The following is a 24663-nucleotide window of genomic DNA, read 5'->3' as shown; positions in this document are numbered from 1 at the left end:
TGTCTCTTTGATGCTTTTCTACGAGAGACTGTATTTACCATTCCCAGCAACTCATGGTGAAGCTGTTCAGTCGTTCCACATCCATATCCCTTGTCAAGATGAGCGTGTTCATGGGAAGCAAGTGGCTGTGAGTCATCGGGCTAGAGTCGTTAGTCATACACAGAGAGGCAACATGCAGTCTGTTGATGAATCAGGAACTCATAGTGAGAAAGGCCGAGTATCATTTCACAGCAAATTGGGGCTTGAGGGCTTTTGGTATAGAACTCTCCATAACACTGCATTTCAAGACACGTACAAATATACACACGTGTGCAGACCTACACATATGCACATATATATGCACACATATATACACACATACATATGCATATGTATATCTCTATACACACATGCATACCTGCCCCCACAAAAGACTGGGCAGCTTTCAGAGCAGCAGTCCCCCCCAAAACACTCTGTGTTCACACATGTTTACAAGCTAACAACGGAATGACTTCTGAATCTTTGGTTTATCAAAAAGAGAACTTCTAAAATCACAACATTTTTGGTTATCTTCTCCATAAGTGCACAGTGAATATTATTATTATTTTTTTTACAAAAGAAGAAAACAGTGCCTTAGTGATTTAAATTAAAAAAAAAAAAAAAACCAACAACAACAACAAACCAACCAACCAGCAATAGCTACTTTCTACAGCATGCAACACTATGAGACGGTGAGTTGGAGCCACAGTGAGCTTGAGAGAGACCGTCCTGCCATTTGAGTTTTTCAACTCCCAGCAAAAGCACGAGGTAATGAGGAATGCACACAAGACCATCGTCTTCCTTCTTTCCTTCGTGTTCCATGTACAACCGTGTTTTTCTTTTACTGACTCAGACCTGAAACACTCTCTCCTTGTAAATATAATTCAGATCTATCTTTACAATGTAATGGTTTCCAATTTCCCCAAAACCACCCAAATCAATGATTGCTATGAATCAAAATGGGAGCAGAATGAGCTTTGAGACTGATGGGCCATGTCACCAGTTTTTTTCCCCCAAGGACATGCTTTCGGCCTTTTCCTTCCTTCCTTCCTTCCTTCCTTCCTTCCTTCCTTCCTTCCTTCCTTTCTTTCTTTCTTTCTTTCTTTCTTTCTTTCTTTCTTCTTTCTTTCTTTCTTTCTTTCTTTCTTTTTTTTCCAGCAAATGATGCATACGGAGAATGAGTTCTCTGGGAGAACCTGGTGTTTTAGCCTTTTAAAATACGGCTTTATTAGGGGTATGGCAGCTTGTTAGATCTGAGGAGTCCCTCTTGATATTGGGGTAGAAAGAGTTTCAAAAGAAGAGCAAGAAGAGATTGGTATCTTGAAAGAAAAGTGGGAGAAAGATAAACTGAAGTAGACCACCAACCCCTCCCCGCAAAAAAAAGTTGGACCTCCCTAAATAGTTATCCTGTTGTAGTAATCAATGGTGCTTATTCTCATGACACGTGAAACAGTGATTTTTAGGCCTGTCTGAACGATTCCTGGTATGGCTTCCTGAAGCTAGAGATAGTCTTTTCTTCTGCTTATGGGGTCACTTCCGGTCTTTGAAACTAAAGGGGGTTGTGTTGGGGAACCTTCAATGGCAGGAGGCTTTGAGTTTTGTTGGAGTTTTGGTTCTTGACTGTTCCATGGTGCTTATCACCACAGAGACAGTTGGAAGTGATCTAGCTACTGGCTGGCAAAGAAGGGAAATTCTGGGTAGCGTTCTTTGGACCAGATATAGGTTAGTTGTTATCTGGGATCACACAGAGTCCTGGGTTAAGGCCTGGAACCACCCCAAGGGGGCAGCTTTGCGGCCAGGGGACACCGAGTTGACTTCCTTTCCCTGGGAACGGACTGGTTCTGTCTCTCTACTTTACCTCAAAAACCTAACTGAAGTTGGGCCTGACTTCTGTTTTGAGAGACAAGGAGGGAAGTGATAGGAAGCAGCCTCCACCACGGGTATATCTTCCAGAAACGGTGATGGTCATGCTATACCCCCTAGACATCTTTCCATAGTATGTCTCATAAATTCATGAGAGAGGCTTACCATGTGAGATCTTGCCCGAACCATGCCCGTGAAAAATCATGGGCCACGAGAATATTGGTGTTTGAAAAGGCAGTGAAAGAATTTCTTTTTTGGGGTGGGGTGGGGTGGGGTGGGGGCATTCTTGATCTGAGAAAGCACATTCTGGAATGCATTGCTGAAATCATTAGCAGTCACTGACTGTTGGTCAGTGACTATTTGTTCTCGCTGATGGTCACAGAAGTCTCCACGGTTTCTTTGCAATTCCCTTGTCCTCTTCCTCTCCTCCTCCTGCTTTTGGATGGTGTGAGTGTCTTTGGTTGGGTGCTGTCCCCCGCGGGACTCCCAGCGCTCTTCCTCAGCGCCCCGGCCTCGGGCGCCCTACCATTGCTGTAAGTGCAGGTCCATGGGGGAATTCAGGTTGAGATCCGTGACATCCAGGAAATCAATGTTAAAGATGCTGGGGCCGCCCGTGCCGAGGGAGCTAAAGCTCGGGGTGGAGCTGGGCGGAGTGAGGTCCAGCCACTCCATGGTCTCCCACGGGGATTCGGTAAAGCTGAGCTGCAGCCCGCTGCTGTCCACAGACGAGGGCGAGAACTGAGTCTGCATTGGGGACAGGGGGCCCGGCAAGATCTCGTGTGCGCTGAACAGCTCCTCTGCAGCCTTCCCGGACAATCCATCCACGATCCCATCGAAAGGAGGCTCCTCGCTCCCAATTTTGAGAAGGGCGACATCGCTCACCTTTCCTAAGGGGCTCTGGGAATTTAATAAGACTTCAAGGTGCTCGTCGCTGTCGGCGCCATAGGGGTCGAAGGAGAGCTGGGCTCCAGAGGACGAGGGCTTGGCGACGGCAGCAGTGGGGCTCCGGGAGGATCCGGCTATCTTGGGGACTTTCTGAAGACACGAATGATCCTCTCTAGCGTCGGCTGGCATTTCTGGTGGCAAAACACAACGGGAACTGTTAAATGGCTTCAAGTGGAACAGGTTACATAGGATGGATCTTGGTTGTGTGTGTGTGTGTGTGTGTGTGTGTGTTTATTGTATGTATTTATTCATGAGAGACCCAGAGAGAGAGGCAGAGACACGGGCAGAGGGAGAAGCAGGCTCCTTGCAGGGAGCCCAATGTGAGACCTGATCCCAGGACCCCAGGATCACACCCTGAGCCAAAGGCAGACGCTTAACCACTGAGCCACCCAGGCGTCCCTACATAGGATGGATCTTTGGAACAAAGGAGTCACACTTAGACATGAAAGGTCAGACCAGAAAGGTCACTGCTTCTTCACCCAGTCTCATCCTCGAAAGTGCTCCTTCTGTGCCCAGTTCTTCTCTCCCGTCCCTCCCCAAACACTTTCTATGTGGCAGTTCCACTCTCATCAGCCACCTCTCCAAGAAGGTCCCTTGACCTGCTCCTTCACTGATACCTGGCTGTCCCCAAGGACACTGCATCCTCCTTACATTCTCAGTGGGGGAGCCAGAAGGTGAGTCATCAGGCGCCACACCACTGCCACCTTCTGATTGTCACCCTCGTCATCCTCCTGCCAGCTCCTCGGTGGTTTCGGTGGTTTCGAGGGTTGCGCCGCCCTCCCTGCAGTCATCTCCGGGTCCCCCTCCCACAGGCACTGAAAACCCCATTCCCCAGTTCACTGCCCTTCCCACTTCAGCTCTTGTCCTTCTCCGTGACTTCGGCATCCTGGGAAGGGGCTGAGTGTCCAGTGGCCTCCCAGTGCCTTGACACCCTACTGCCTCCACTCCAGTGGTCCCTCCATTCCCACTCTGTTGGACACCCTAGAGCCCCAAATACTGCATTCCCTGGAAGCTCAATCTCAAGCAAAATCTCCCCTCTCCAGCCATCCCCTCCCATTCCTCTAGTTCATTTATTAAGCACCCTGTGATGAGTTTCTCAGCCGCTTGGGGTCACTGCAGTCTAGACTCTAGTACTTTCTCCATCCAGCAACCCCCTTGGCTCTCGCTTCTTTTCCTGCCTAGCCAGTATGCTCTGCTCCACCATCATAGCTCCGTCTTATAAATATTCTCAATCCCTTTGCTCTTTTCTCCTTGCATCATATTCCTGTGGCAAAACCCCATACCTAGGGGTGCCTGGGTGGCTCAGTCGGTTAAGCGTCTGCCTTCAGCTCAGGTCATGATCTCCGGGTCCTGGAATCAAGCCCTGCATGGGGCTCCCCACTCCGTGGGGAGTCTGCCTCTCCTCCACCTCTCCACCTGCCTTTCTCCGTGCTCATGCTCGCTCAAATAAATAAAATCTTAAAAAAAAAAAAGGCCACGCCTGGATGAATCTTGGTTGCAAGAGAAAAATGACACAATGGAGCTGACTGGTCTCACTTTAGATTCATGATCACAGTCCTATCAGTGGCACTTAATACAGCCTAGAACTCTACTGTGCTTCCCCAGAGAATTCATTCATGAGGGATTTATAACTGTCCTTGAATGGTTCTTCGGTCCTCCAATCTCCCATGCTCTCCTCCTGCACCCTTACCTTTGCTGATCTGGCCATAGATTTCATTAAAAATATAGGGTGTCCGACATCACCCTCTCCTCTGTCTGCTACAAAAACTTACAAAGATACACATGCCCATGCCCATCTTTTTCTTCTTCCTCTTGCTACGATGTAGGAATTACCTGTTCACTTGCCTATTGTCCATCTGCCTTCCCAGACTGCAGGCTCCACAAAGGTGGGGACTTGGTCTGGTGCGGCCCTGAGCCTAGTACCATGCCTGGCCACTCCTTCCCCGAACCTTAAAGTTCTTATCGAAAGGCTTGGCCTTGCGGTGTGTTTGTTTGTTTTTTCCTATCTACATGTTCTCCTTATATGATCTTAATGCATCTGTGTGGTTTCAAATTCTGGGCATATGCCATGTCTAGACACATGCCATAGACATGTGTTATAATTCTTTTAAAAATAAAGGAATGACTAAAAAGGAGGCAAAATGAACATGCTGATCTTTCTTTCTTCTTTCTTTCTTTCTTTCTTTCTTTCTTTCTTTCTTTCTTTCTTCCTTCCTTCCTTCCTTCCTTCCTCCCTCCCTCCCTCCCTCCCTCCCTCCCTCCCTCTCTCTCTCTCTCTTTCTTTCTTTCCTTCTTTCTTTCTTTCTTTCTTTCTTTCTTTCTTTCTTTCTTTCTTTCTTCTTTCTTTCTTCTTTCTTTTTTGCAAGACTGGAATGACATCTGAGCATGAATGGACCATCCAGCAGGAGATTACTAATTGAATTTCATTTTGGGTAGGTAGCACAAAACTTGCTTTGTCTGCTCTCTTCTTCTTCTTCTTCTTCTTCTTCTTCTTCTTCTTCTTCTTCTTCTTCTTCCTCTTCTTCTTCTTTTCTTCTTCTTCTTCTTAACAGGTTAGGGAGATTGGGATTAGAAAGGCAGAGAGAAATGGGAAGAGCAAGAGGAAGCACTCAGGGAAATAGTGATTGGGTTGGGAATGCAAACTGGCACAATGATTGGTGAGCAAGCTCCTAGGACAGAGGGACAAAAGTCGCTGAGGGAGTCAGCCGCTGTGCCTGGACGGCGAGCTCATGTGAAGTGACACCGTACCTGTTCACGGCTTTTGGCTCTGACCTCCAGTGCGCACCTGACCTTGGTCCTAAGGGTTTATGTGCCCCCAGAGCACATGCAGGTGCAAAGGATCCCAGGGGCAACACATAGGCAGTCTTACCTCCACTTTCAATGAGGACATCGAGGAGCTCATCCATCTGCTGACTCCGAGTCATTTGCTGTTGCAAAGTAAGCAGAGGAGAACAGAGAAGTGAGAAGGTGGCCCACCTCTTCCGTGGGAGATCTTGAAGCAGGGCTACAGAATTTCGAACTAGGTTTGGTTAAGGAGGGTTTTCTTCTTAATTGTGGTAAAATACACACAGCATTAACATTTATCATCACAATCATTTTTAAGCATCCAGACATTCACATTATCCTGTGACCATCCCCATCATCTGTCTTCCAGAACTTTATCATCTTCCCAAGCTGGAACTCTGTCCCCATCAAACATGAACTCCCCATCCTCCTCCTGCCAACCCCCGACGACTACCATTCTGCTTCCTGTTCCCACGAATCTGACAAATCTGATACCTCCTAGAAGTGGATTCATACAGTGTATTTCCTTTGATTACTGGTTTGCTTCACTCAGTATAATATCCTCCAGCTTCCTCCATGTTGAGACATGTGTTAGAATGTCACACCTCAGTGACACTCAGTGAGCCACACCTCAATGGCTCAGTTGTTGAGTGGTGGCTCAGTGGTTAAGCATCTACCTTTGGCTCAGGGTGTGACCCCGGGGTTCTGGGATCGAGTTCCACATCGGGCTCCCTGCAGGGATCCTGCTTCTCCCTCTGCCTGTGTCTCTGCCTCTCTCTCTCTGTGTCTCTCATGGATAAATAAATAAAATCTCAAAAAAAAAAAAAAAAAGACTGCCTAGTATTAATTCTGTGTTTTTTTTAAAGAATTTATTTATTTATTTGACACACACACACAGAGCAAGCACAAGTAGAGGAAGCCGCAGGCAGAGGGAGAGGGAGAAGCAGATTCCCCACTGAGCAGGGCCCCCCACCAATTCGGGGCTCCATCCCAGGACCTTGAGATCATGACCTGAGCCAAAGGCAGACGCTTAACTGACGGAGCCACCAGGCACCCCTTAAATCTATGTATTCACCCCATTTTGGTTAATCATTCATCCATCGATGGCCACTTGGGTTGCTTCCCCCCGTTTGTGAATGATGCTGCTGTGAACATGATGATAATTGGCTGACCACACGAATAAAGCTCAGTGTTCATTTCAGACAGGAAAGCTCCTGAAACAACCTATAGCAAGAGAAGGGGAGAAGGACGCAGAGTGCTCCCCACAAGAGTCCTTCAGAGTGAGTTCGGCTGAGAGGCTTCTATCCCAGGAGCATGGCTTCTTAATACACAGAGAGTATAGATGTTTTTCTCACTTTGAAGTGACAGATCTGCCGCCTGTTGGGGGGCTGTGACTCATGCTTTCCTGGTTCCTCACTGCAAGGGCCTATGGAACCTGTAGACACTCGTAAGGTATATGCTCCTTCCCTCCAGCTCATCTGAGTTGTACGGTAGAGTCTTATTTATGGAAGTCCACTTTGCTTGATCTTTACCTTTTCTTTTGAAACCATAAAGGATCTGTGGATGCTTCACAGATACCAGAGGCAGAAAATGGGGAGAAGAGGGGCACATACCGATCTCTCGCCCCTGAGAGCCCACTCCCGGTACACAAAGCAACAATAATCGATATCATGGGAGCGCTGCTCAGAGAATGAGTCACCTGCCAGTCCAGAAGGCATTAGATGTCTACAGGGTCTGGCAGGTAATGGAAATGAGCCAAATATAGAACAGGATAGAGGGATAGAATGCACAACCAGTACTGTGGTTCAAGGAGGCAGTGGATACTTTGTCCTCCCATAGAAATGTGGCTCTGCTGTTGCTAGATCGTCTCATTTTTTTCAGAAACGAGAAAGCCTACTTTTCGCCTAAAATCTCCTGACATTTAAAAATACTCTTTAAGCCAAGTGAAACCTAACTGCAAGCTGAATTTGATCTGTGGGACACCAGCATGCAGCAGCTGACGTAATCCTTCCTTGCGAGGTCAGGCACATACAAAGGGCCATCTGATATTTTTTTCCAAGCCCAGACCATTTGAAATAGAAGATCATTCACTGCTTTCCTTTTTTTTTTTTTTTTTACCTTTTATTTGGAAAATTTCCCAACATAAATGACAGTAGAGTCATGATGATGACGGTCATCAATACTTTGCCAGGATCACTGAATTCTGAAACTAAGAACGAACCTTACAAAAGTATCACCCTGACACAACCGCTCCCCTCTACCTGAGTATCTACCTCTTGCCTGGACAATGGGGTAAAAGTGCTACACTCTCTAGAATCCTTACAAAGTAGATAGGGATCCTATTTTATATCACAGAAGTTGAGGACTTGTCCAACCTTATTGACAGTGGCAGCTGGTACAGCTGATGCCGAGTCCAGGGGCCTGGATGCCCAGCGGAACCTCTTCTCGGCCTGCTTTGCACACCTTCTGTGCACTGTGCACCCGCAACATCTTCCTGCAATTAGCCTTCCAGGCCCTTTGCCCATTTTCATCGAGGGATTCCTGACTCACTCAATGTCACCATCTACAAACTGCATGAAGCTCAATGATGAAAAACAATGTCTATTTAGGCCACCTGCTTCTCGACAGAGGACACATCTTGCAAAGTTACCTGCTTTACGGCATCTTCATAGGATGGAGGCTGGGTTATCTCTGGAACTGCTGAAGTTGACTTGGAAAAAGTTGGGGATGGAATTGAAAACTTTGGCCCTGTCTTATCGGAAGAAGAGTGTAAACCAGCCATCTGTGGGGATACAAGGCAGAGAGAGAGTCAACTCATGTGTTGGAAATGGCACGGCTTCTGTTTTTATAAACTCCAGGCTCGATTTTTGGAAAAATTGATATGAGGGGAAAACAAAAGAGTTAGGGGTTAGAAAACAGCCCTGATATATTGACAGTAGTTCACATCATGGGCATATCATAGGTGGATCATAGTCCATATCTGAGGGCACGTTAGGATGGCAGATTCATTTCTCCCTCTAGGATGAACTCTCTTTGGCTAGTAGAAAAGGATATAAAGTAAGAGTCCAGTCCAACGTGAAGAAGTCCATCACCCCAAGAATTCCCAGAGTACTTTACTGCCTAGGGCATTTCATTCCTAACGTGGTGCATCTGCAGAGAGGGGGAGGCATTGCTGGGGTATCTCTTTAGGAACCAGCCTTGTGTATTATGAGTGTTCTACAGTGTGCCTGAGGCATCTCAGGGTCTCTGTTTCCAAAGGACGCCTTGTGGCAGGTAGCTCTTCTGCATCATGGCCATCTTGCTTGTCTTCTTCTTATCACCTCTGCATTAGTCTGTGGAACTCTCATACCCTGGTTCTCTCCCATCCCTAATTTTCACCTGCTGGTATGTATCACCTTGTCTTTTTCCCCACTGAGACACAGCACTGTGACTCAAACTCTCTGCACTGTTCTAGACCTTTGCACAGATCCACATGCCTTCTGCTTTCTCAGGCATTATTTTCCCATGTACCGCTATCCCAATCTTCAACGCCACAGAAACTGGTTGGTTTGCCATGTTCTTTCACAAACAAACCACGCTAATTTTAGTGCTCGTGATTTCTAGGACAACCCCGGGAGATGGCTCCTTGGAACACCCTATCTGTACATCCATGTCAGCCTGTTCAAGTAGATTTGTTTTTTATCTAACACGTCACTTGTTTCTGCTTTTGAACCTCTTCATTTGGAGGACGAAGCCGCAGAAGAGGGAAGAGGCAACATTTACATCTTTTCCCAGGTGCCTACCTTTGGCTGGACACCTGGGCTTTTGGGACGAGAGCTGCCCCCAGCACCATGACTGCTGTCTGCCTGGGCTCCAGAGAAAGGCGGGTGGAGGCTGGAAGGCTGGGGAGAGAAGCTTGCAGGATGGCTCTCATGTGCCCCTGAGTTCTGAAAGGAAGAAACAACCAATGAAGTGGCCTCCAGCTGCATATTTGAGGGCTTTTGCTGAGAATCCTGTCCCTACCCTGGGTCTTATCTTTGCAAATCTCCCTAAATCTCATTATCATAGTCTCAAATCTGGCTTTATACACACCACCTATTGCTCAAAAACCTTCCATGGCTCTAGTCAGCCACAGCATTGGGTCTCCCCCTGTAACCACCGTTCAACATGCTTCAGGTCAGGTCCCACTTCCTTCAAAATCTTATGTTCTACTAATCCCTCCCCAAACTTCCCTCAGCATGCCCTGCACATCATACTTCCCTGTCTTTCCCCACACAGAATGCTCTTTTACCAGGACACCTGGGTGGCTCAGTGCTTGAGTGTCTGTTTTCAACTTAGGGTATGATCCTGGGGTCCTGGGATCGAGTCCCACATTGGGCTCCCCTCATGGAGCCAGCTTCTCCCTCTGCCTGTGTCTCTGCCTCTCTCTGTGTGTCTCTCATGGATAAATAAATAAAGTTAAAAAAAAAAAAAGCTCTTTTCCCTACTCTTCTTTTTTCTTTTCTTTTCTTTTCTTTTCTCTTTTCTTTTCTTTTCTTTCTTTTCTTTTCCTTTCTTTCTTTCTTTCTTTCTTTCTTTCTTTCTTTCTTTCTTTCTTTTTTATTTTTTAGCTCTACCCTTCTCATTGAGTCTAACCCTTTTGCAAAACCTTCCTGAACAAACAAAAACCAAAAAACCAAAAAACCAAAAAAAAAAAAAAAAAAATCAAAACCCTCCTGGACCTTTCTAGTCCTTCATGACCAACCCACTTCCCCCACCCTCCCCAACACTTCATGCAGCCCAGAAGCACACATCAGGCATGTTCTTCTGTATTGCTCTTTATCTTTTTACCATGTAACTTGTCCATGTCCTCAGAGAGTGCTTTGTAAACTATGAATCACTGCACAAATGTTAGTTCTTCTTGAGAGCATCCATATCGTTAGAATGGTCTTAGGGTCTGGAGCTGTGTTTCCAGAACTATTTTTACCTTTGTTGCCTAGGACACCGTGCTCTCCGTAAACATTGTCAACAGTGATGCTAATCCAGGTGAGGTCCCCACCCCTCCCAGAGTGCCCACTCTGGAGTGGACATCTTTTGCTTGAATGTGTTCTTCTGGCCAGTGCATAAAAGCATATTCCCATTATCTATGGCCACACCCCATATTCCCAGAGTTCATAACATCCAGTATGTGAAAGGCATGTCCTTTAGAATCAGCTAACCCTGGGTCCCTGTGATCCTGGACACCTGGTTTAACCTCCTTGAGCCTCATCTTCCTCAGTGGCAAATAAAGAATAAGGAATTGGAGCTCAGAAAGCTGTGACAATTAACAGGATCACTCAGAGGCATGCCTCTTAACACTGGTCATATGGCAGGATCCAGTGATGGGGGGTATGTTCCTATTTCCTTTCCAATAATGTAGATTTCAGAATTTCTGATGATATCACTTTTTAAAAAAGATTTATTTATTCATGAGAGACACACAGAGAGAGACACAGGCAGAGGGAGAAGCAGGCTCCCTGCGGGGAGCCCGATACGGGACACGATCCCAGGACCCCGGGATCACCACCTGATGCTCAACCGCTGAGTCACCCAGGCGTCCCTGATGATGTCATTTTCTTTCTCAGAAAGGCTTAAGTAGACTTTCCTAATGACTTTTGAGCTACGTGGATAAGGAAAGTCTCCCATGATCGCCTTGGTTGAGTCTTTGAACTAGTTACTCCCGTAAGCCGTCTCTACAACTGCCTCCCATTCTGCTCCAGCCACACAGGCCTTCCTTCCTCCTCCTCCTCCTCTTCTTCTTCTTCAAGATTTTATGTATTTATTCATGAGACAGAGAGAGAGAGAGAGAGAGAGAGGCAGAGACACAGGCAGAGGGAGAAGCAGGCTCCATGCAGGGAGCCCAATGTGGGACTCGATCCCGGGGCTCCAGGATCACGTCCTGGGCCAAAGCCAGCGCTAAACCACTGAGCCACCTGGGCTGCCCGGACCTTCCTTCTGATCTCTGAATATTCCACACACAACTCCCACCCTGGGGCCCCTGTGCTTAGGATTCTTCCTTTACCCCAAATATTCACCAGGCTCTCTCCCTTACCTCCTTTATAGATTTGTTCAAATGGCCCTGGATTTAAAGTTTTTGATTTAAAGTTGCAAATCTGAAAATGTCCTGCCACCAGCCCTCTCTGCTTTCTCTCCATAAGATCTATCATCTCCTAATACATCATATATTTCACCTGTTTATTTTATTTGCTGTCTGTCTTCCCATGAGAGTAGGGATTTCTGTTTGACTAGTTCAGCACTCATCCCCAGAGACCAGATCAGGGCCTGGCACACAGGAGGTGCTCAGTAACTCTCTGCACTGTGCAGACCAATAGATGGAGAGAACAGGAGGGGCTGGTAACTTCCCCTTTGGCTCTCTTGAGGAACTGGTTTGGTCTGTGGTAAGGCTTTATACCAACGAGTCCTGAAAAGGGGGGTTGGCAATCCGGCCCACCACCTGTTTGGATAAATGAAGTTTTATTGGAGCACAGCCATTTGCATTCCTTTACAAGTTGTGCACATCTGTGTTCATGACACAAGAGTCCTGCTGAGTGGTTGTGACACAGGCCCACACAGCCCACGAAGGCACAATAGTCATCATGAGCCCTTTACAAGACAGTTTGCCAACCTCAACCTCAGAGAGGGGAGCCTGGTCTACCTCCAAGACCGGAAGTTGCTTCTGGGCTTTTGGTAAACCCTTCCTGTTAAAACTTCCAATGTGGGCTCTGGAGGCCTCAGCAAGCCACGTCCCACATCCAGAAAGCAGGGGTGCATGGGGGGCATGGGCAGGAGTTCCTACCTGTGCAGTACACACCTGGCCGCTGACAGGTGAGGAGATCCTGTGCCCTTCTCCTTGGGCGCCTGAAGAGGAGGGCAGGAAGTAATGGTTGTTGGGTGATGGGGGCAAACTGATGTGCTGCGGGCTTTTGACAGCCCCCAGGGGCGAGTGCTGAGGGGAGCACTGGGGGCTGAGAAACGTGGAAGGCAGCGCGTCGCTGGGCCCTGAGGAGGCCTCGGGGCAGGGAGCAGGCCCCAGAGGCCGGCGCCCAGCCGCTTCGCAGGCCTGCGCTTGGCCCTCTGAGCCGTGGCCTTGTCTCTTCCCAGATCTCTGCTGGGGCGCGAAGGGACAGCTGGAGACGGCGTCCTCCTGCTTGATGGGGACGGCCAGGAAGGGAGGCGGTGGCGGCTTCTCGGGGCAGTGGCTCCTTTTCTGCTTCTGCAGCTGCAACCTCAGCTCCTCCACGTGGCGCTGCTCCTGCTGCAGCTTCCAGGTGAGCTCGTTGATCACCTTCTGCTTCTCCACCAGCATCTTGTCCTTCTCCGAGTCCAGCCCGTCCAGCTCGGGGGCGAGGGGGCCCCCGTTCAGGCTGCTCAGGAGGCTTTCCTCGGTGCACGCGTGGACCGGGGACGGGTGCAGGCAGAGGGACGGGGACGCGTCGTTGAAGGTGTCGGGCAGGGACCCGGCCCCCGACAGGTCGGACGAGGCGGGCGAGATCGGGGGGCTGGAGCTGGTGCTGCCAAAGTGGTAGAAGCCGTTGGATAAGGCGCTGGTGGTCGGGGAGGACTGGTAGCCGGGCAGTGAGCTGCTGGGCGTCACGGGGAAAGTGACCGTCGTTATGTCACCGAAGTTGGCCACGGGGTTCCCAGAACAGTCCTGGAAAGGCCGCAGCCGGTCCATGAGGGCCGTCTTGGTGCCCGACACCGGCAGCCCCCGGATTCGAAGCTGCTGTCTTAACTCAGAGACCTGCAGAAACCGGGAGTGGTGAGTGCACCGTTTTTAAGGACTGTCTTTAAAAACACAAAAAGTATTACATCAGCTTTAAAACATCACACGTGGGCTTTTACAACATCCGCTTTCCTATTACTTGGTGACCCCCATCCCTGCCCTGCCCTTGATAGCAATAGGTTTTGCACCGTGCTTCCCACCCCCCCCTACACGATCCCAGAATCCTAGAAATGTATAGCCCACGTGAACCACAGAGGTCACCTACTCTACTACTTTCCCACCCCCATCCTGGTCCTGGCCCCATCTTATGGCTGGGAAGACTGATCTCTGCTTGGGTTTAGCCATCAGCAGGTCAGGCTGAGACTCCAGGTCTTCTGCTCCTAGGTCACCCCTTTCCCTGGCAGGTTCTTTCTGTCCTGGGTTCTCCAACTTGAACAGGTGAGGGAACCTCAGGCCCCCCAAATATAGCACAGACAACCCAGCCCAGCCCTGAATTTGTGCTTCAGTGGGGCTGGGGTGGAGACCGAGAGTGTACATTTTTAATGGGTTCCCAAGGGATCCTGATGCCACTGGTCCTAGGATCAGTTTTTGAGAACTATGGTTCTCCATTAACACCTATATCCTGTCTTTTTTCTTTTCTTTTCTTTTCTTTTTAAGATTTTACTTATTTATTCACGAGGGACAGAGAGAGAGAGAGAGAGAGAGAGAGAGAGAGAGAGGCAGAGATACAGGCAGAGGGAGAAGCAGGCTCCCTGCAGGGAGCCTTGCGGGACTCAGTCCTGGGACTCTGGGATCATAACCTGAGCCAAAGGGAGATGCTCAACCACTGAGCCACCCAGGAGTCCCTGTTTTTGTTTTTGTTTTTTAAAGATGTATTTATTTATCTTGAGCGAGAGAGCCTGATGCAGGGCTTGATCCCACCACCTGGAGATTGTGACCTAAGCTGAAATCAAGAGTTGGAGGTTCAACCAACTAAGTCATCCAGACACCCCACTTATGTCCTAATTTTTTCCCTTTTTAAAAATTTAAATTCAATTTGCCAACAGATAGTATGACACTCAGCTTACATCCATATTTTAATAACTGGCTAGATAATAGTCACATACTGAGAGAGAGCATGCCAGGATAAGACCATCGGTTCAAATCCTGACCTTGCCTCTTCCTAGCTCAGTCATCACTGTGTGTCCATTTCCCTTCTGCAAAACAGAGACAATCATATTGACCTTATATGTTTTTGTGAGGATTAAAATGGCTTGACAATTGTAAAGTGCTCGGAATAGAGTCTCGCAAATGGTTAGTGTGGTATAAGCGTTTGCCATGATTATGTTGATTCACATGGAATAATTTCATCCCTGCATTTTTTATAATTTTCATCAATGATAAGCTACCGATATCTAAAAATATGGGAACTAAATTAGTGATACCGTCTATGAATGATGGAATACTTAAATCCATTAAAACTGATGCTAAATACATTTATAGATTTATTTATTTGTTCACATAAAATAATGAATAACTGTTTATGGTATATTTTTAAGTGAAAAGTAGTTTGAATGGCTTGATTCTATTTTTCTAAGAATTATAGAAATTTGTGTGTATGTATATAGGTATTTAAACCTATGCTTGCAGATGAAAATATGTAGATAAACATAGGTTAAAATGTTAACAATGCTTCTCTCTATCTCTGCATCCTAAACATTTCACATATTACTTTTGTAATTAAAACAGGAAACATTAAATATCTAAGAGTCAGTAATTCCATAAAACACCTAGAAGAGCATATAGGGAAATATTCTTCTGATATTCTGCAGGGAAAGCTCTTTTGAGCGTAAAAGCAAAGAAGGTGATCCTAAAAATACTGACGACAAAAATCAAAAACCCCTATAAGTCAAAAACACCAAAGGAAAATGCAAATGCTGATAGCAGCCTCAGACAAAAATAATTGCAGGACAAATAATAAAGTGTTAGTAAGCTCGATGTACCAAGTGTGCCTAACAAACCCCTGAAATAAATCAACACAAATGGGTAATGGGCATGGTCACAGATGAAAGATATATATTTTTAAAACGGCCAATAATGTACATGTACCAGCAGTAGTAATCCAAATAAATAAATATAGACATATTTTTGCATTCATCAGATTGACAAAGGAATTAATTACACTTTGCATTATTGAAACAGCAGCAAAAATGAGCAAATAAAAATTTGTTTTTTAAAAAAGTTTCTTAATACCTTGTTATTCCAGTGTGGTCCTTGGACCACCAGCTCTGACGGCATCTGAAGACGTGTTAGAAATGCAGACACTCAGGCCTCCTCCCCACATCTACTGAATCAGAACCTGTATTTTACCCGGAAACCCAGGTGGTTTAGTGTGTACATTCATGCTTGAAAAATGTTGCCTCAGCACTGTTTCTGGCGGTAGATTGGCACAAACATTCAGGACAGAAATTTTTACAATATGTATTCTTTGGCAAGAATTTTAGTATTTTGGGGGGACATCTGGGTGGCTTAGCGTTTGAGCGTCTGCCTTTGGGCTCAGGGCGGGATCCCGGGGTCCTGGGACCCAGTCCCACATCGGGCTCCCTGCATGGAGCCTGCTTCTCCCTCTGCCTGTGTCTCTGCCTCTCTCTGTGTCTCTCATGAATAAATAAATAAAATCTTTAAAAAAATTAAAAAATTAAGTTTACAAGGAAATATATTCTGCAATGCTGTGGGTCAATTATCTTTTAAAATACTCTTTATTTCTCCCTATACTATCATGTTTCAATAGTAAATAATTACTTTATTATCACTTAGAAGTTATTTTAAAAGGATTATAGCAACTCACTCTGCCGCAAGCGTAAGCATACCATCACCCCCTTCGTCTTTCTGGTATTGTTTTGTCATTTTCTCTCAGATTTGCTGGGTTGAAAAAGTGAAGAATGGCAACTCATTATTGTTTTAACTTTGAATTACTTAAAATTAATGAGTTCTATGTTTATTTTTAGAATATGTTCTGGCACTGAATATTTTAAACTACATCATTAAATAATGAAGCTCATATTCCAAAATAACCTGAATAATTGTTGAATTTAGTTTACCTTACATTTCAGAGTATTGTGCTGCGTGGGCTTGCTTGGGACAAAGGTTTGTGTACACTCACTGACGTTTTAATTGCCGATCACTCTTTCAACCGCATATTATAGAAAATGTCGAACATATATAAAAGTCGATAAAAAGTATAATAAACCCATGTACCCATCAATCAGCTTCAACAACAATCCATCCATGCCCAGCCTTGATTCATTTAGACCTCAAACCACTTCCACTCCATTTCCTGAATTATTTTGAAGCACATCACACAATTTGATCTGTAAATATTTTGATATCTTTCCTTAAAAAAATAAGTGCATTAAAAAAAACATGGATCAAAGGCCATTATCACAACTAAAAACCCACATGAACAATTATTTCTTAATATCCATCATATTTTTCCCAGTTTTTACATTTCCCATTATTTTCTTGTTTCTCCCTCATGCTATCATGCTCTCTGGCTCTCTAGTTTCTTAGATACGTGAAAAAAAGAAAAAATCCACATACAACATTAGCAAAAAAGTACATATACTGTGATGTTACCATGTATATCTAAAAAAAAAAAAAGATTTATTTATTTATTTGAGAGAGAGTGAGCAAGAGTTGGGGTCGGGGCAGAGGGAGAGGGAGAATCTTAAGCAGGCTCCCTGCTGAGTGCGGAGGCTGCATCTCATGATCCCAAGACCATGACCCTGAGCCAAAACCAAGAGTTGGATGCTAGGGACACCTGGGTGGCTCAGTGGTTGAGCGCCTGCCTTCAGCTCAGGGCATGACCCTGGGGTCCCGGGATCGAGTCCCCCCTTGGGCTCCCCACAGGGAGCCTGCTACTCCCTCTGCCTGTGTCTCTGCCTCTCTTTGTGTGTCTTTCATGAATAAATAAATAAATTCTAAAAAAAAAAAAGAGTCAGACGCTTAACTGCTCCACCCAGGTGCCCCCCACGTATAACTTTTAATGAGAAATCAAACTCTTTTTCTCAGTGCTTTTACCCTTTTACTCTTTTTAAGTAAAACATGAGCATCTGGGGAGAACAACCACCTTCGATACCTTATCTTTCTGATTGCCTGTTGTAAGGGTCACCTTCATTAATTCCTCCTATTTCTTCCTTTTCCAAGGAAGGAGGTGGTTATATCACCTGCTTCCTTTATTCCTCTTCTCTCCTTCCACCCTTTCCACTCTTTCCAATTGCTCTCCTTCATCTCTTTCAGTCTTGTGGCTTCAACGAACCACCCTACTTTCCAGACCTACTTTCCAAATTCCAAAATTTCTGTGCCTAGCCTGACAACACAGTTGAGCTGACCTAGGTTGGTATGTTTCTAACTGCTTGGAAACTGGGTAGACTTTCCCTCTTGGTTGTCCTGATGGTACTTATGACTCAATTTCCCCAAACTGAATGCACTTTCCAACACCCGTTCAGATCACTTCCCCATTCTATCCTCCTGTTTCCTGCCCCTGGTATCCCAATCCTGAGTGATACCTCTCCTCATTCACCCAGTGGCCAAGTCCAATTAAGGTTTCTCCATCTGTCCATCCCCTTTTCCATCCTCATCTTGAGTGACAAAAGAAAACCTTTGAGATCACGCAATTAAAAATGGAACTTGTGTCCAATCCAGTAATCATACGACTGGATATTTACTAAAAAAAACAAAAACAAAAACAGGAATTTACAGGCATACTTAGATCTCTATATTTAGAGTGGCATTATTTAAAATAGCCAAATTATGGAAGAAGCCCAGTGTCCATTGATAGATGAATGGATACAGAAGATGTGGTATATGTATACCGTGGAATATTACTCGGCCATAAAAAATAAAAAATCTTGCCATTTGCTACAACATGGATGGAGTGAGAGAGTATAATGCTAAGTGAAATAGGTCAGTCAGAGAAAGACAAAATACCATGTGATTTCGCTCATATGTGAAATTTAAGAAACAAACAGAGCAAAGGAAAAGAGAGAGAGAGAAATCAAGAACACACTCTTAATTATAGAGAACTGATGGTCACCAGAGGGGAAGCTGGTGGCAGGATGGGTGAAATACGTGATGAGGATCAAGGAACACACTTGTTGTGATGAGCTTTGGGTGTTGTACAGAATTGTTGAATTGCTATATTGTGTACCTGAAACTAATACAACCTTATATTAGTTAACTCTACTGGAATTTAAAATTAAATTAAATAATTAAATTAAATTAAATTAAATTAAATTAAAACAAAACAAAATTACTCACTTAAGTTTAAACCCCGGCTTTGTCATCTATAAGCTGGTTAACTTGCATAACCTCTTTCTGGTGGGGTGGGGGGAGGGGCAGGGGTAAGCAAGACATTTATACAGTTACCATATGACCTCAGTGAAACTTGTGCCTACAGTATCAATGGTAAACTCACAACTGATCACTAAAACTTTACAACATGCAACACATGTAGGGATGTTGAGTTGATATGATAAATGTCATATGTCTCCCAAATATAACTCCAGACTTCCTACTTTAATTTCTTAAAATACACAAATCAGTGTTACCAGAGAAACTAAAACTAAATCCTATGAATTTACCAAACTTATTCATAATTTAAAGGTTCTTAGGCTTCTACAGGATGAGATCTAAGTCTATTTTCAGATGTTAGCATCCAGGATTGACTTGTGGGTTCTGGAAACACAAGACAAAGTTGTCAAATGATCAGACCAAGGTGGGATGGCTTCTACAGGTCTGGGGAGAAAATGTAGAGATAAAAGAATCTCTTTTACATGTTAACCTATGTCCTCATAGAACTAACATATTTCCCTCACTTCTCTTACCTGTGCCATTAGGGTTGATGTTAGATTTATTAACAATATTTTTCTTCTAGGGGTACCTGGGCGGCTCAGTTGGTGAAGTGTCTGACTTTGGCTCAGGTTGTGATCTCAGGGTCCTGGGATCAAGCCCCGCATCGGGCTTTGTGCTCAGCCGGGAATTTACTTCTCCCTCTGCTCCTCCCTCCACACATGCTTGCTCTCTCTCTCTCTCTCTCTCTCTCAAATAAATAAATCTTTAAAAACAATAAAACCTTTAAAAACAATTAAAAAATCTTTTTTTTAAAATTTTTTATTTTATTTTATTTATGGTAGTCACAGAGGGAGAGAGAGAGAGAGGCAGAGACACAGGCAGAGGGAGAAGCAGGCTCCATGCACCGGGAGCCGGATGTGGGATTCGATCCCGGTTCTCCAGGATCGCACCCTGGGCCAAAGGCAGGCGCCAAACCGCTGCGCCACCCAGGGATCCCACAATTAAAAAATCTTTAAAAAATAGTATCTTTGTTCTATATAGCAAATCATTTTATAGCATTCATGATAAAAGTAAGTATCAAAAATATTTGATATGGTTTATGCCTTACTCATTTGATAATGAGTTAGATCTTATTCATTTAGCCTCTTTGAGGTCCTGATTTTTATGTTCATATTTAAAACCTATTCTGCGGGGTGAAAATGGAAGCAAATCTATACAGCATGGTCAACTGATAGTTACACTAAAAAAATGTCAGTTGCTGCTATCATCATTTCCCAGAACCTATGCTAATTCTAACTCTAGCCAGCCAATTGTTCTGAGCGTGTGCCGTCAAGGAAATCATCTTTGGTGGCTCTGCCAGATGGCACATCACCCATGACTATGGGTGGGACTATGTTGTCTGGGGTCAAGGAAGCTTCAGATCTACATGAACTGGGCTCCCATCCTAAGGTAGGCTGATTTTTTAAAAATCTTAAACAAAAAAAACTTTTAGAAAAAGATTTTTCACAATCCTGAGATCAAGACCTGAGCTAAAAAATCAAGAGTCAGATGCTTAATCAACTGAGCCACCCAGGAGCATCTAAAAAATCTTTTTTTATTGTGGTTAAAGATGTACGGGCATCAAATACACTATTAGCACTTCTAAGTATGCAGTTCAGTGGAATTACTACACTCACACTGTTGTGCAAACATCGCTATTATCTATCCCCAGAACATTTCCCACATTACAAGCAGAAACTGTGTACCCATTACACACCCACTCCTCTTTCCTCCTCTCCCCAACCCTGGCAGTCACCATTCTACTTTTTGTCTCTTTGAATTTCTCTAGGTATCTTATAGAAGTAGACTCATATGATAGTTGTCCTGTTGTGTCTGGCTTACTTCATTTAGCTTATTGTTTTCTAGATGAGAGGACCTAATTTAATACCTCCGTGGATTTATGACCTGGGGAGTGAAGGTGGGTGACTTGCTCTGGAGGGCATTATCACAGGCCTATGAGATCCTCTTCAGGTCTGTGGATGCTAAATTGGAACGAGCTCAATGAAAACCTAAGCATTTTTATTCCAAGTGGAAGGAACAGAGGAGCTTTTGATATCATAACCCAAGATACATTTTATTGACTGCACTTGGCCATTGGCAGCCATAGAATTAATCTTTTCATTTGAAATAATCCCAATCCCACCATTCCCCCAAAGCAGACAATGACCAAAGACCGGGAATGGGAATAGAGAGTGACCAATAAAGGCTTGAGAAAGCCTGGCACGGTGAAGACCATGGGGATCTGTAGGAATTTGGCTTTTCAGGGACAAATGATAAGGTCCTTTGGGGAGGAGAGTAATAGGTGGGTGGAAACCAGGTAAACAGTTGGAATCACAGACAATGAGGAGGCATTGAGGGGAGCAGGTGTGCTCACACATTAGAGAAGTCAAAGGCACCGCCACTGCCTCCTTCGGTTCTTTTGTAAATAGCGGATGGATGAACATGCAATCGTGAGCCCCGCTCTGGAATGTGTGAGGCTCAGCTCAAAGCCCAGGGTCATTTCAATGAACGGAAGTCCCTGAAGTCCGTGATTCATCCTAACTGCTCCCAGACACATGTAGCACTCGACACATTGTTGTCATATGTCAAGGCCGAAGTTCTCAGACTTGGGGATTTCACAGGACAGTATGTTGTTTCAAATTACACAGCGGTCACAGGGTTACCAACATTTCATCTTGTTACACAAGACTAACATCCTTATTTAATGATAGCCCTACTTAATACGAAGAAAAAAACAAAACTCTACCAGAAACATTCAACTTCCACCCACGACTATCATTGTTTCTAAACAGGATCTTTCTTTAGATTCAAAACATCAGGAGGAAATAAATACTTTAAATGAAGTGCAGTCAGGTATGCTGAACACACTTAGATTTTTGAAAAGCCCTTTACCGTGGTCCTTGTTTTTCACCAGAGATTGGTAAAAAGTTCATCACGGAACTGACTGCTGGTTTAGAGCATTCTGGAAGTCCACATCAATCTTGTAGCACCCTCTATGCTAAGCTCTACCATGTATATACGATTCCACTGGGTTCTCACAAAATATCACATATGCAAATAAGCAATCTACGATGCAGAAAAATTAAGAAACTAACCCAAGGTGGCACAACCAGTGAAAGACCTGAGCTAGAAGCCCAGGGTCTTCTGCTGTATGGGAAGGGGGGGGGGTGCTAAAAATGTTAAAAATCTACTTACGTATTTGTTGGGGCACCTGGCTGGTTTAGTCAGTGGAGCATGCAACTTTTGATCATGCAATTGTGAGTTCGAGCCCCATGTTGGGTGTAGAGATTACTTAAAAGTAAAACCTTAAAAAAAACTACTGATGTATTTGTTGAAGATGGGAAGGAAGAAGGAAGGGAAGGAAGGAAGGAAGGAAGGAAGAAAGGAAGGAAGGAAGGAAGGAAGGAAAGGGAAGAGAATCACACCAAATCCTATACCTTCAGGTCATCTAGGTTTGATGGCAGTGGGCCTGGTTTGAGAGAAGAGACACCAGTTTGTCCAGAAAAGTTGTTTTTGACAGGAGACAAAGGGGTATTGCTCAGTGGTGTTGAAGCAGAGTTTGGATTTCTGACCATCTGTTCATTTGGCTCCCTGAAAAACAAACAAAAAAGAGGCACTTAAAATATGGGCCAAATATATATATATATATACATATATATATATGGGGGTGTAGTACTGTGATCTACAACGAGGAATTACATATTGGGTCCTGTCCCTCTTGTTGGCACAGAGCTCCTAAAATCCTTAGAATCTCCTTCAGTGATGAGAGCCACCAAGGTGTCACCTATTATGTCAGTGAGGCAACTTTGTGAAAGCCCCTAGGTCACTTAAGGATGGGGGCTGATTGCCTGAGAACCAACCCTGTGGTTTGAGATTGGGATTGTCAGCCCCACCCTCTGACCTCTGGGGAACTGGGCTGGAGGCTGAGTCATTCCTCAATGGCCAATGATTTAATCACTCTTGCCTGTAATGCAGCCTCCACAGCACCTAAAAGAATGGCGTTCAGAGAGCTTCCAGGTGGGTGAACACGTGGAGAACGAGGGGAGTGACCTGCTTGGAAGGGGCATGGAAGCTCCTCACTTTCCCCCCTTACCTTGCCCCATGCATCTCTTCCATCTGGCTGTTTCTGAGTTATATCCTTTTATAATAAACCAGTGATCTAGTAAGTAAAGTGTTTCTCTGATTTCTGCGAGCCACTCTAGCAAATTAATCAGACCCAAGGTGGAAATTGTGGGAACCTCTACTCTATAGCTGGGCTCAACCGAAAGCCCAGGTTACAACTTCTATGTAGGGCACCCAGCACCAGAGAATTGCTTGGTGCTGTGGGGAAAGGCCCCTACCCCCCACACATTAGATTTGGGTGGCCAGAACCCTTCATGGGTAGCTTGTGTTTAGATCAGGTCACAAGCTAATGGCCTGCAGGGATCAGGCAAGAAATAAATCAGCAGAAGAGGCAGGGTGAAGACAACAACGGTGCGTGCTCAGTGGTAAGTGACAAGTGACACTCCAGCTGAGACCTGGGAGGACAGAGGGGAGCCATAGAGCCTTTGGCATAGGGGAGAGGGCATGGCCAGCTATGGCTGAGCAGATGCGCTGTCCTGTGGGTGCACCAGCTCGCCTGGTTAAGCACGTCTACACTCTGCACTCAGCATCATTGCCAACCCGACCTGAGGCTGAACGGGGACAGGTAGCAGAACCCACATCCCAACTTTAGAGTTGAAGCGAATACCTAGTTAAAAGGTGACCCACAGTGAGGTCACATGCCTGGGTCCCGGAGTCAATTTTCGGGGCTGGTACCCAGTCACCCAGCTTTGTTGCTTCCCAAAGCATAGGGGCTGAGCAGATCCAAGAAATGGAGTCATTCTTAGATGGGTTTTCTTTTCTGCTTCTACAATTCAATCTGAGAGTGCCAATCCTTTCTCTTTTCCCAAAGATACCTCTTACGAGGACATCGATTTATTTGCTACCCCCGACCCTGGGCCTTCTGTTCCTGGAAAGGTGGGCATGGTTTCTAAATCCAGTCCCATTTGAAACCTATAAGATGAGGATGTGGTGCAATCGGGGACTCACTGGGCACCCAGGTGCTGGCCCCCTGAGCCTCAGACACAGAGGAGGCCTCCCCAAGTGGCCTCTGCTCACCACTACCACTGCCCTGGGCTCTCCCGACTTACTTGAGCTGAGCTTGGTGAATCCCGGGGTAGCTGAGCCGGTGCTGCTGTTGCTGCTGGCTGAGGATCTGGAGCTGCAGGAAGAGCTGCTGCTGCTGGAGCAGCCGGGCATAGGCCGAGTCCATGGGCGGAGGGGACTTCTCTGCCTTCTGGTCTGGGGGGATGTACTGGTGATATTTGAGCTTCTTCACCTTGGGCTTGGGGTCCTTGGGCTTTTTGTGGCGGTTCTTACTGTCGCTCAAAGATTTGGACTGCAAAGGGGATGAAGAAACAGCAGGTGCTTTAGGGGTGGGTAGGCATGGATGGATGTCATGGCTACATCATGAGGACGTTCTGTTTAATGAGCTTTCTTGAATCCCAGAAATACAATTCAGCAAAGGCACAATGCACAAAGAGGTCCTGGGGCACTGAGGTATCTGTTGAACAGATCTATTGCAAGTGCCTCACCCTAGAAAGGGGGTTCATGAATCTTAGAAGTGGCTCCAGGAGCATTTCCTTCCCAGTGCAGAGTAAGATGTAAGCCTGCATTTCGCCTAGAATTCTTTCCTAAGCTAAAACCAACAGATGGCCTGATAAAGGACATGATCTGATCTTGATATGGAGTCATAGGAAAGTTCCTTCCTATGGATACATGAAATCACCTTTGGTGATGCACTTAGAACAATGACTTATTAATGACATCATCTTGGATCAAATTAAGCTTGTCTTTAATGTGGCTTTTTGCTGCTTTGAGTGGAAAAATAAGATAGCCCCCCCTCCCACCAATACCCCAAATACTGGTATAAATAACCCCAG

General features: G+C 45.4%; 1 protein-coding gene across 11 annotated transcripts in view; it reads right to left on the bottom strand.

Annotated features, from left to right (window-relative positions):
* Positions 1-1093: 1093 nt before the first annotated feature.
* The window catches only part of MYOCD (myocardin), a 96366-nt gene continuing 72796 nt past the window's right edge, over positions 1094-24663 (bottom strand). For 5 of the 11 annotated variants that reach the window (XM_072730385.1, XM_072730381.1, XM_072730384.1 and 2 more), the window contains 7 exons: positions 23872-24119; positions 22138-22291; positions 12419-13348; positions 9393-9536; positions 8261-8392; positions 5696-5753; positions 2101-2957 (listed from right to left, as the gene is read on the bottom strand). In XM_072730385.1, the coding sequence (XP_072586486.1) occupies positions 2404-2957; positions 5696-5753; positions 8261-8392; positions 9393-9536; positions 12419-13348; positions 22138-22291; positions 23872-24119 (2220 nt within the window). In that variant the 3' untranslated portion in view covers positions 2101-2403. Of the gene's footprint in view, positions 2958-5695; positions 5754-8260; positions 8393-9392; positions 9537-12403; positions 13349-22137; positions 22292-23871; positions 24120-24663 lie in introns of all 11 variants that reach the window. The other 6 variants (XM_072730383.1, XM_072730387.1, XM_072730382.1 and 3 more) reach the window with 2 other exon arrangements.

Source organism: Vulpes vulpes, chromosome 12 (assembly GCF_048418805.1).
Source record: "Vulpes vulpes isolate BD-2025 chromosome 12, VulVul3, whole genome shotgun sequence".
NCBI lineage: Eukaryota > Metazoa > Chordata > Mammalia > Carnivora > Canidae > Vulpes > Vulpes vulpes.
This window is presented reverse-complemented; position numbering and strand designations above follow the sequence as displayed.